This window comes from Sorex fumeus, unplaced genomic scaffold, assembly GCF_029834395.1.
Source record: "Sorex fumeus unplaced genomic scaffold, SorFum_2.1 ptg000061l, whole genome shotgun sequence".
Classification (NCBI taxonomy): domain Eukaryota; kingdom Metazoa; phylum Chordata; class Mammalia; order Eulipotyphla; family Soricidae; genus Sorex; species Sorex fumeus.
In genome coordinates, this window is record NW_026606118.1 from 54,006,635 (window position 1) to 54,019,653 (window position 13,019).

The 13,019-nt window shown below is 41.3% G+C and overlaps 1 protein-coding gene across 1 annotated transcript; it reads right to left on the reverse strand.

Moving 5' to 3' along the window:
• Positions 1-221: 221 nt before the first annotated feature.
• On the reverse strand, positions 222-12,737 carry TDRD6 (tudor domain containing 6). Its single transcript, XM_056125894.1, has 4 exons — positions 6,687-12,737; positions 3,924-4,048; positions 1,334-1,423; positions 222-341 (listed from the first exon to the last, which is right to left on the reverse strand). The coding sequence occupies exons 1-4, from the start codon at positions 12,730-12,732 to the stop codon at positions 222-224; spliced, it is 6,381 nt and encodes a 2,126-aa protein (XP_055981869.1). The 5' UTR covers positions 12,733-12,737.
• Positions 12,738-13,019: the final 282 nt, after the last annotated feature.

Below are 13,019 nucleotides of genomic sequence, written 5' to 3' on the forward strand. Positions count from 1 at the left end.
GAGGGCTACATTAAATAGGACCTGGGAAGACAGAAAGTGTGGGAAGATATTCCAAAGGAACAATATTTAAACATTTGAGCTTTTAAGGGACATGAAAGGGTTAAATGTGCATCCCTTGTGTGTGGGCAACCCTGGTTCAATCCTTAATACCACATGATCCTCAGAGCATTATTTGGTGCAGTCCTGGGTGCCCCTAAGAACTGCAGGGATGGCCTGGGTAATCATAACAGTTTTGAGTAGCACTTTATCTTTGGGTACTTGCACTGAATCACCAGGCCAGGACCAAAAATTGCCAGAAAGGGTCCCCAGACATCCTGAACATAGATCTCCTGGGAGGCCACCTTCACAGAAAAAAAAAATTTAACTAGTTATACTATAGAGGAAGAAATCTAACTCTTAAGGTCATTCCTGAATCATGCATATGAAAAGAATGAATTAAATCTTTCAACATCTGAACTAAACCCAGTGACTTCCAGGGCAGGGCCAAACAATTGAGCAAAGGCTTTGAAAACTAAACTGAGCTGACACTGGAACCACCAAACAGAGAAGAAACACAATTTATGGTGTGAACCTAACCAGGTTGATCATCGACCAAAACAAAATATTTAATATTGTCCAGCTTTAAGAACATAAAAGTCACATAAAATTGAACTATGTCCAAAAGATTAGTGATTACGCAGATTTCATATTAACAGAAAAATATTTTTTAAAAAACTAAACTGATCAATGTATATTACAGGGGAATGATACTTTCTCCTTTTTAAATGTACCATTTTCTCAGATTGTCTTCATCAAACAGATGTTCCAAAAGTTCATGAATTTAAATCTCAAATTAAATCAAGGGATAGGATTTTGGGGCTAGAGAAAGAATACAGGGATTAACGTGCTCATCTTGCCTATGGCTGACTCCAGGTCAATACTTAGCATTTCAAGGCCCCTTGAGAACCTCTGGTTATAACATCTGTATGTGGAGCTAAGAGTCTGTCTGTCTGTCTGTCTGTCCTCCCGTTGTTCATCGATTTGCTCGAGCGGGCCCAGTAACGTCTCCATTGTGAGACTTTGTTGTTACTGTGTTTGGCAAATTGAATACTTTCATTAGCTTGCCAGGCTCTCCGAGAGGGGTGGAGGAATTGAACCTGCTCCAAGCATAGTGGGTATGCCCACACCCACTCTATTAGTAACTAGTTTGCACAAGGGATACATGGCATAGATCCAGAAACAGTGATTTTCTTATTGTTTCTACAATAATCTTTCACCATTATCTTTAAACACAGAGACTCTGAAAATAGTTCGTCATCTTTCAAAATGAACTGCTATTTATATCATGCCATACCTTAGATGGACTCTTATCCAATTTGGGTATTCCATTCCAGACATTCTCAGGGTTCACGATCTCTTCCATGCCATTTGAGAGATCCAAAACCTACAAGAAAAAAAAAAACATGATGTTTGATTTAAAAATTGATATCCAAAAGCTATAAATTATGAGTACGATATTTATACCTTTTAAAAGAAACCAAAAGACATTATCAATGATTAAGCATCAACCTATGTTTCAACTCATAAATACTTGAGTCAGAAACAAACAAAAAAACCCTTCATGACCCACTTGGTGACCAAAAGAAGTGAAATGCAGATCTCATGATGTTCAAAATCTGGTGGCAAACAGACCTCTATGCAAATAATCACAATATATTGCAGGCAGTTTGAACTTTTGCAGCATGAGATATAAGACTATAAATATAAAGCTTTTTTTGGGAGGTGGGGAGGTGAGAGATGGTAGAGAAATTCAGAAAATAATGGCAGGGAAGTATTCTTGGAAGAAGCAATGGCCAAGGCCATCTTTAAGATTCAATTAGTTTGAAGAAGGAAGCAAATATAGGCATTCAGAACCACATTTTTTAAATATATGAGAACCCCAAGCAGAGTAAAATAAATGAGAGAAATCGAATAGTTTTATGTCTATTATGTTACAAAACATAAAGAAAACAAAGCATAAAGAAGCAATACTTTTATGTATAGAGCGGTGCATGGATGCTCAACTCTAGAGATACTTCCATGCCATATTATTAATAATCTATATATTTCTAGTGAAGACTAGACTTCTTAAATTTTTTCACTTATGACCCCTTTTGCTTGAGATATTTTTATGCAATGCTGGGCTTGACAAGTAAATATAAAATAGGGATACAAATAAAAAAATTTAATATATCAGTTATTTTAAAACAGAATTTTTGAAGGGATTCCCCAGTGTTACTCAAGGGGTCCAGGGATCATCTTGGTGATTCTCAGTCAATTAAGTCAGAGGTTCAGTGCAAAAGTTGAGGATGTGGTGCTTCTGAAGCACTGTCCTTCCTGGGACCACCTACGCCACGACAGTGACAGGAGCCTCTAGAGTGTAGCAAGTGGTGTCAAGGATCAAACTGGTGTCTGCCACATGCTAGGCAAGTACCTTATGCCATCTCTCCATCCCCTTGAAACAATTTTATTTTTAATTTTTATTAGTGAAACACCATGAGATAGTTGTAGACTTACAAATTTTTGTGCTTGGGTTTCAATTATACAATGATCAAATACCCATCCCTCCACCAGTGCCCATTTCCCACCACCATGGATCCCAGTATCCCTCCCACCCCCCAATCCCCCATCCCACCCTGCCTCTGTGGCAGGTAATTCCCTTTTGTTCTCTCTCTCCTTTTGGGTGCTGTGGTTTGCAAAAGAGGCATTGAGTGGCAATCATGTGAAACAATTTTTTAGTATTTTTTATGAGCCCCACATTGTTAGGTGACTCCATATGGAATCATAACCTGCAGTTTAGGAGGCTACGTTCTAGACCGCTAGTTCTCAAATGTTAATAGTATATGACTGTACCTTCCTGATTCTACCTTCAGAAATTCTGAATCACTAAGTTATTTCGATACTGGTGGTTTTCAAATCACAGGAGAAAAACAATCAGGAGAATCCAATAAGTTTTATACATAGAAATTATGTAGTTAATATTTGTAATTGATCAACTTCACAAGGGCAGTGTGGAACATCAACTGAGGGAAAACTAGAGGTAAACCAGACAAAAGGTTTTTAGAATAATCTAGCTGTAAAAAGAAAGAGACTTAACTAAGGCTGTGGCACTTAGTTTAAAAGTCTAAATAGAGGTTGCTGAGACAGCACAGGGGTTAAGGTGTACACTGGCCATATAGCTGGCCTAAATTAGATTCCCAGAACTGCAAGGTCCCCTGAGCATTGCCAGTGCAGCCCTGGAGACCTCGGAGCAACACTGTAATGTCTTGGATAAGCCCAACATGACAGGACTCAAGCAATACAGTACCATTAGGACCTCACACCAAACCAGGCCATCAAGCGTCAGAAACACCACATGGGACATTAACACTGCCCTAACCCCCAAACCTGACCCAAGAAGTTTAACTAAGGAATAAGAGTGGTAAGTGTATAACTAAAAGATTTTCTAATACACTAAAAGTGTATAACTAAAAGATTTTCAGTGGTAAGGGAGATGTAAGACCAGAGATTTCTTGCTAGCATGCTTATATTATTATCAACTTTTAAGTTGATAATTGCAATCAATCAGATTATCGGAGGGAATAAACAAGTATAGCACTGTAGCACTGTCCTCCCATTGTTCATCCATTTGCTTGAGCAGGCACCAGTAACGTCTCCATTATGAGACTTGTTGTTACTGTTTTTGGCATATCGAATACACCATGGGGAGCTTGCCAGGTCTGCCATGCGGGCAGGAGACTCTCGGTAGTTTGCTGGGCTCTCTGAGAGGGATGGAGGAATCGAACCTGGGTTGGCCGCATGCAAGGCAAATGCCCTACCCGCTGTGCTACTAAATTGTACTTTCTAACCTGCTAAACTTGTTGACATTTCTTTAATAGCCTGCAAGTAATTTTACCTTTACTTACCCTTGTGCCTTCTTCAGCTATTTCTAAAATCTCACATTTAGACCATGTGTTTCTTAGACTTGACCACACAACACATTTGGATCCAACGGAGAATCCCTTCAAGGTGTATGTATTCTCTGGTTGAGCTGCCAAATTTAATAAAGCAAAACTCAAGGCACACCCCTTTATAACTGTTAATTATATAAGCAAAGCATTTCCCTAATCTGCATTTATTATTCCTATAGAATCAAGATAATGGTATTAGCACACTAGTATAATATGCCCTAAGTCTATGTCCTTTCCTCAATTTTATCTTAAATTCTTCCAGTGTTCTCCCCCATTTAATATTCTCCTCAGAAAAAAACATGACCCTGTAACAAATTTTAGGTGATAAAAACTTAACTGTTAATATTGAAAATTAGGGTTATTATTACTAATTGGGGTTATTATTACTAGTGGCTATACAGTCTATAGTGACGGCAGTCAGTTCTATTGCTCAGTGAGCTGACATTAAGACAAAACTGTATTTATTATAAATATGTGATGAGGATAAAAGATCTAGAATACTATTTAAAATATAGTAAATTCCGGGGCTGGAGCGATAGCACAGCAGGTAGGGCATTTGCCTTGCACGCAGCCAACATGGCCAACCCTGGTTCAATTCCCAGCATCCCATATGGTCCCCCGAGCACCGCCAGGAATAATTCCTGAGTGCACGAGCCAGGAGAAATTCCTGAGTGCATTATCCAGAAGTAACCCCTGAGCATGGCCGGGTGTGACCCCAAAAAAAGCAAAAAAAAAATTAAAATTAAATATAGTAAATTTCTATAAAATGCCATGTCATGAAGTTGAGCTGTCTCACAAACATCTTCAAGAAGTTATAATATTGGGGCTGGAGCAATAGCAAAGCAGGTAGGGTACTTGCTTTGTATGGTTAACCCAGTTGGATCCCTGATGCCCCATACAGCATCCTGAAGATCATCAGGAGTGACCACAGAGCACAAAGCTAGGAGTAATCCCTGAGCACTGCTAGGTTTGACCCCCCCCCCAAAAAAAAGGAAAACGTAGAATTCAACACTGTGTGGCAGTAAAATCTCTAGTTTTAATACTATATTACATGCATGTAAGGTAAGTAAAGTAAAATAAAGGCCCTCCCGTTGTTCATCGGTTTGCTCGAGCGGGCCCAGTAACGTCTCCATTGGAGACTTTGTTGTTACTGTGTTTGGCATATCCAATATGTCACGGGGAGCTTGCCAGGCTCTGCCGTGCGGGCGAGATACTCTCGGTAGCTTGCCAGGCTCTCTGAGCGGGGCGGAGGAATCGAACTCGGGTCGGCCATGTTGGCTGCGTGCAAGGCAAGCGCCCTACCGCTGTGCTATCACTCCAGCCTGTCATGGCACATGCATGTAAAATGAAAAGAAATCATGGAAGATATTATAACACTAACAATGTGCTTTTGGTGGTTAAATTGGTGATTTTTATTCTTCTTAATTTCTCCATTTTCTACCCTGACTCCAATTTCAGTAATACAAAATTTAATTTTTAAATACATTTTTGAAGCACTGTGACTTATAATAGGGTTTCGTGCTTACAAGATTACCACTCCATAAATTCCAACAGAGCATCTTTTTATTTTTATAAAGTAATTCTCATTCTTAAAAATATCCTGAAAGTGAGGTATTTTCTGTAACTTTTAAATCTTACTAACTCAAGAAAAGTAGCAGAAAAAATAACTTGTTAAAAAAAGTTAATGATAACTCAAGTGGAAGAGTACAAGCACTGGATGTGCAAAGACCCTGCTTTAGATTTCCAGCATTATACATCTAGAACATCACCCTAAGGCCCATAAATAGTGAATCACTAGACTAGCACCACCAGAGTGAGCATTCTCTGAGTAGCATGGGCCTTGTAGCACTGTCAGGCGTGATCTGTATGTATCTTAAAAGTTAACAATAATAGATGGTTCCCAAGATTAAGTGGATATTAACTTTCTTCATTAAAAAAGCTCTACAAATCTAATTTTCATTTAAAGGTTTCTAAATAAGGTGCATACAGAAGACAAATTTGAACCTGAACTGAACTGACCTCTGCTATAAATCGATATGCCTGTAAGTTTCACAAAGAAACACTTTAAAAAAAAAAGTACCCCAAACTATATCCTCTTGATTTTAAAGATAAGTTGTTTACATTTTAAATTATAATTTTTATTTTTTTGCTTTTTGGGTCACACCCGGGAATGCACAGGGGTCACTTCTGGCTCTGTGCTCAGGAATTACCCCTGGCGGTCCTCAGGGGACCATATGGGATGCTGGGAATCTAACCCAGGTCAGCCGCGTGCAAGGCAAATGCCCCTACCCTACAAGATTACCACTTGTAGCGTGCAATCACTCCAGCCCCCTAAATTATAACTTTTGAGACACACTTTTTTCTATTTTCAAACATAAAATGATTCACTTTTTTATATCTTACATTAAGAATATCAAGCGTTATTTCACACTTCACAAATTAATTTCCCCATGTTTAAAATTACCTTCATAAAATCAAAATCTGATTCCCTTCTCAGGTTTTAATCTTTACCCCAAAAAACTATTTTAAAAATTTCTAAATTTTTTAAAAATTCTCTTTAAGACACACATATACTTTTGAGACATTACTAATTTTTGAAATAAAAGTGAGAAAATTATGATACAGTTATCATATTATAATGTTGTACTATCTAAACCGTTATAAACCTATTTCATCTTGAAACTCATATTTTTAAAAGGAAAAGGAAAAGACACACACCTGGGACATGATCTGGTAAAGCATTTTTGGGGTTTCTTCCATCTGTGGATTCTTCTTCAGAGAACGAAGAAGTCCATGATAAAACGGAATCTCTCTTTTCATGGTCTGTATATTCTTCTTTATAAACAGTCATTTCAGTCTGCATTTGTGGATCACAGTTCTTTTCGTATAGAGGCAACGTTGACCTCTGTTGGTCATCAAAACATGTCACACAACTAGACTTTTTTCTATCCTCAGCACATGTGGATTCTTGGACTTCCTGACTAACTTTTATAGACAAAGTGTTTATCTTATCATCAAGACACAGCTGGACTATAGGCAACTCTAGCTCTGGCTGTTTCTCAGCTTCACAACTGAGGGGAAGATGTACTGTGAATGGTTTCAAGGTAGCTTCTGCATCACAATCTTGGGGCAGTGGCACAGTAGGAGGCACCAAGCCTACTTCATCTTTCTCTTCATCCCCGATGAGAGAATGCTGTAACTCAATGGGTTCTAGTTCCAGGCATTCTTTGGATTCATTATCAGGAGAAAGAGGCACCTCTAGTGAATTTAGTTCTAATATCTCCTTTGTTTCACTAGCATGTGATAATAGTGTGTTAAATCCTGCAATTAGGTATTTATCATCAAATTTTACTTTGTCAATCAATTGGCACTCTACCTTACTTTCTAATGCCCCAGTGCCAATTTTATCTTTGCATGGGTGTTTGAAAGCTTCAAAAATGTTATCTGGATCATAAAATGTACTTGGTTTGGTATCAATAATGTTTAAATCCTTTTCAATACTTTCAGAGAGTTTATCTGTCTCTGGTTTTATATAGAGTATTTTCTGTTGCCCAGTTTTACTACTCGGTTTCTTAATTCCAATATCAGGACTGGAAGGACCACAAGCTCCCTTTATCTCCAGGCCATTTTTCTCATAGGCTGGATCACTATTACTAATCCTAGAATATTTCTTCATTTTATCATTAATACTTTCACCTTTGCTTTTCACATCAACAATGGCTAAAGGAATATTACAAACATCCCTTTTGATGTCTAATATAGCTATCTCCAACACATCTTCTGTTACTATTTCATAAAAATAGTCATTTCCCTCTTGAGGGCACACACCTTCGGAAATATTAAATCCTGAGAGACAACATGGGAAGGCTTGCATAGGAACTGACAAAAGTTCAGCAGGAATGTTCCAGAGCACTTTTAGGTCCACACAATCTTCAACATTTCCAAAGTCCACAAGTCTGACAGATACAAGATAATCTTCACAAATGTTGGTAATAAGTGCCCTATAATAATGTCCATCTTCTCTAAATTTTACTATGCATGGATCTCCAATATGAGGACATGAGATGCAACTTTTCAAATTTGTTACCTGTTCTACAGCAGTTTTTACTTCTACTTCTAAATACTGAAGTTTCTCAGTATCTGCAAACTGACACCAAAAATATTCAGGCCCATCAATGACAGTGGCATAAGCTCTTATCATCTTCATTTTTGGATTATACCAGTTAAGAAACACTGAGGTATCAAGGTCTGTTTTGCTGATGGCCTTTGAACAAGCACCTTTAATTATTTGGGTAGAAAGTCCTATTTGAGATTTTTCATTGAGAGCGTACCTGCTGATCATATCATCTGCTATGACTCCACATTCATCTGCAAGAATAACTTCCCATCTGTCCTGAAATTTAACAAATTCACATCTTATTTGAGCCTCATCAGTCCTTCTGGAAAAGTACTGTGTCATTTCCTTAGAGTTTAACATCTCTGGAGCCCAAAGTCCCCTTAAAGAGCAATGAATGCACAATCCTGGTAATAGGTCATTAGTAACATCAAGCTTACCTATCTTGTTAGTATGAACAACAGAAACATTGCCATAATCTATAAACTGTACAGAGAGGTCATTGGGTGATTGTTGTTCTCTGACTACAGCACGATACCATAAATTGTCATCTGGGAAAATGGCACATATTATATCTCCTTTTTGCAAAGGTGGACCTGTGTAATATTCAGGCTTTGATTTTATGTCATTTAATCTCTCTGAAAGATGGTTAAGTTTAGCTTCATCTTCAGTTAGTTGGACATAAAAGTCTGAAGGGTCATTTATATGAGAGACATATACAGTTGTTTTAAAGCCAGGCACTATAGTCTTCTGAGGGAAATCAGATAGATTTAGAGGCAAATTATCGTTATATGAATCTATTTTTCTCCCCAAATGAGTAACTTGTAGTTTTTCAGCTTTCAAAGATGGATCATCAAAACATTCTTCTTTCTTGTCTGTTAAGTGAGACACTTGATTATTTTTTCCTAGAGGGGCCTCATATTGAGGGACTAAGTTTGAACTTGCTGAACCTTGTAAAAGTTTGAGTTCCTTACATGCTGAACCCGTCTTAGGACTGTATGATTCTCTCAAGATCTCCATGTTATATAATTTGTTTTCTACAGATTTAGCTAAATACTCTGTAGATGATGACTTAATATTTTCCTTTTTCACTTCAAGTGTTTCGGGTGGAGAAAGCAGTATCTTACTTCCTTTTTTCCTACTCTCATATTTGTAGCCAAGTAGTCCTAACTTCTCATTAATATTAGCATTAATTTGAATATTGCCATTATATAATTCTATAATCAGTTTTCCGTCTGGATCTTTTGCTACAACCAATGCCTTCAATGATTTATCTAAGACAGTCTCTTGAAACCATGTTGTAACTCCTTCTGGTATGTGATCAGGAATGTCAGATAATGAACATTTAATAGCTTGCATGGGTAAAAGTAAGACATCATATGCATCACTAGGGATTGGAAGCAGGTCATCATTTGTTACCACATAAATGTTACCAAAATCAACAAAGAAAACTTTTGTTGGCTCTTTTTCTATTATCATCCCCCTATACCAGTTTCCATCAGTATACTTGGCAAGGCACAAGTTTCTAGGGATCAAGGGAGATGTTTTTAAATTCAGCAAAACTTCACTCAACTGTGTTATATTACAAGACAACTGGTCTAAAATATGTGCATTTCTTCCAAGTTGGCAATAAAATGTCCAAGGGTCATTAACATGTGTTATGTACATTGATTCTTCGCTTCCTATTTTCATATCATGTGTAGAGTAGTAGTACGAATGTAGCTGCACAGAAGACTCCAGAGGCTTCTGAAGTTTGACAGGTCTCGCAAGTCTCTTTTCTATCAAAAACTGGCATGCGCTCTTAAAGGGTGTTAACAAATCCACAACATTAAACATTTCTTCACCATGTATTGAAGCTAAAGCAAATATCGTGCATTTTAATTCTAGACTGTTTTCCTTAGCATTGTCTACAAATTCATTAAAAGCTTGTACTGCTTTTTCATACCACTCAAAGGGATCTTTACCAGCAGGATGAATTAAATTATAAAGACTGCATCTGAAAGCCTGAGCTTTTATCCTAAGAAACTCTTCACTAATTGAATAAATATTCTTCACAGAAACTGTCTCTTTGTCTCCATAATCTACAAATAGCACGTTGACATGCTCTGAAGATTGTGCTCCACTAATTAGAGCTCTGGACCATTTCCCACTTACTGTTCGCTTTGCCAAACAAGCAGGAGTTGTTCCCTGGTAAAGGGTAGGTGTCTTTTCACAATGGTCCTGAATATTACACATTAGAGTTTTAAATTCTGGCAGGTTCCTGGTCAATTGACAACAGAAATAGCCAGGGTTTTCAACAAAAGACACTCTGACTTCCACTGTACTTCCAACTGTTAGCTCTCCCTTACAAGAGTCTGGCTTTATATCCAAAACATTCTGTATAAGAGGAGAATACACAGTGAGTCTTTTCTCATTTTCCTGAATGCCTAGTCCAGTTGAAACACTTGTAAGAACTGTTGTGTCACTCAAACTTTCTGTAAGAGATTTAATTTTATGATCCCTTTTGGCCGCCTGTTCTACTTCTACCTTTTTTGTATAAGCTATTTTGTTATTCTCTGTATTGAACTGGTTAGAAACATGTCCTGGAGAGTAGGTACTTAGAGGAATATTTTCCTTTGTTTCAAATTCCTGATACTTAGCATATCCAGCCTGAGCAATCACCTTACTAATGTTCTCTTCTCCTGTTCTTGATTCATCAAGAATCTCAATAACATATTGATTATCCTGCTTATCAAGGACATGGATAACTAATTCTTTGTGGAGTACAGTCTTTTTAAAAAAGGTAATTGCTTCCTGGCTCCAAATTTTCCCCAATGGCCAAATGTCAGCTAAAGTGCACCTAAGAGCCAATACTGGAAGCCGCCTAAACTGAGGAAGCAGCATTCTGACATCATACCAGTCCACATTTTCCAGGTTTCCTCGGTCAACTAAGAACACATCCACACTCTTGTCATCCAATCTGGTGACTATAGCCCTATAATATCCATTTTCTTTCCATTTGACACAGCAAAGGTCATCAGGTTCAGGTTTCAAAACTACACCATCCAGTTTACTAGCAGAGGAATAGAAGCTGCACATTCTCCTCATTAGCTTGCTGAAAGTGCCATTATGCTTCCTCAACCTGATCCAGAACTCAGAAGGATTTTTAACAAATTCTACCTGGGCATCATAGAAGGTATTCAGCTTTAACTGGATAGACCTTAAGGCGGAGAGGGAAATCTCTTCATCAACGTCTTCAGCAGGAGACTGAGACTGAAGAGCTATTTCTGGTTGTTCTTCTTCCTCCTCCTCCTCTATTCCCTGACTCTGAAGGAATCGATCAGCCAAGCAACAGGACTGTACTCCAAATACGCTGTTGAGATTAATCCCATCTTCTCCATACAGAGTGACATAATAGACATGCTCAAAGGAACAGTAAAACTCAATCTTTGCATTCACTGCCTGGCCCAGAATCAGTGCCTTCAGGCTACCGACCTGGGACCGAGACCAGCCTCTCCCACCGTCCCAGAGTCCATACAAAGCACAAGGGTAGGTCACCACAGGCATGCGAAAATATTCAGGCAGCAAGTAGCGCAGGCTACTACAACTCACCAACTCCTTCCTTCCATAGTCTACATGCAGCACCTGGGCACAGCGCTGGGGCCGAAAAGTCTCAAGCAGGAGAGCTCTGTACCAGTGTCCATCCAATCCACAAGAAGCACACGGAGATCCTGGTTTGTCTGGGCTTTCTTCTCTCTCCTCCCAGGAGGCCCCGGTAGAGTTCTCGTCCTCTGTCCCTGTGGAGACCCGGTATACCTGGGCCATGCTCTCCGTGAGGCGGTGGATCTCTTGCGAGAGGCTTCGGAGTTGGCAGTGAATGCGGTGGGGGTGGCACACTTGAGTCACCACGACAGGCTCCGTCACGCCCAGCTGCAGCTGGGGATAGAAGTAATCCAGACCTGGCTGCTCAGGCTTGGGAAAGACTCGCGGGAGGATGGGGGCCCCGGGACCCATGCCTGCTGCGGCTGCCGAGAGGTAGCGCTTGAGCAGCGAGCGGAAGAGGCTGTCGGGTACCAGCCGGGCCAGGCCGAGCTCCTGCATCTGCTGGAACAGCTCGGGCACCTCCAGGAGGACCAGGCGGTGGGGCAGCAGCACGTCCAGGACCCGTCCTTGCACCTCCTTGCCCTGCAGGTTGCTAAGGAAGTCCAAAGCACTGGGCGGCCAGTGCTGGGGTTCACCACCCCCGGCGCCGCCACCCCCCGCCGGCACCAGCCCGGCCAGCACGCACCCGAGCACCTCCGAGGGCAGGTGGAAGAACTCGCTGCGCCCGGGCGCCAGAGAGCCTGCACCGGCCGTGATGGTGCGGCCCTCGTCCAGCAGGAAGACGCGGCTCTCCTGCGCTTGCCGGCTGACCACTCGGCAGCGGTGCCACATGAGCCCCACCTGCACCAGGCACAGCTCGCCGGGGCAGGCCGAGGCGCCGCCCAGCGCCCAGGGGCCGCGCGTGGCCGCCGCTTCCTGGATCTCCAGGCTCAGCCGCGAGTACTCTTCCCGCCGCTCGCCCACCAGCCCCCAGAGCTGCACGGGGATCACCTCGGGATGGACATCCACGAAGGACACCCGCAGGAGGAGCGAGGCTCCGGGCGTGGGCAACCCGGGCGTCGAGCACATCGCGGCGGCGGTGGCGGGGCCTTCTGGAAGCGCCGCGAAGCGTCAGGAACCGATGCCCTCTGGGAAATGCGGGGATGCCTCCCCGCGAAAGCCCGGCTCACCGGGCAGTGCTAGTGTGGCCGCAGCGGCGAAGTGACCCCCCGGCCCGGCCCGGCCCGGCCCGCAGCACAGACTAGCGCCGACTGGTAAGACCCTTTCGTGCCGCACCAACCGCCCACGGTTGCGCCGTCGCTGAGGCGCCGCCAGCGCGCGCTGTGGCGGCTTCCGGCGCGGGAGGCCCGAGGGGC

Coding starts and splice junctions, on each gene's coding strand:
- TDRD6 (XM_056125894.1), bottom strand. CDS start 12,732: ATGTGCTCGACGCCCGGGTTGCCCACGCCCGGAGCCTCGCTCCTCCTG. Junction 1,424..3,923: donor TAGCTGAAGAAGGCACAAGG/GTAAGTAAAGGT, acceptor TTTTTCTTGTAG/GTTTTGGATCTCTCAAATGG. Junction 342..1,333: donor TGGATAAGAGTCCATCTAAG/GTATGGCATGAT, acceptor TTTTCTGTGAAG/GTGGCCTCCCAGGAGATCTA.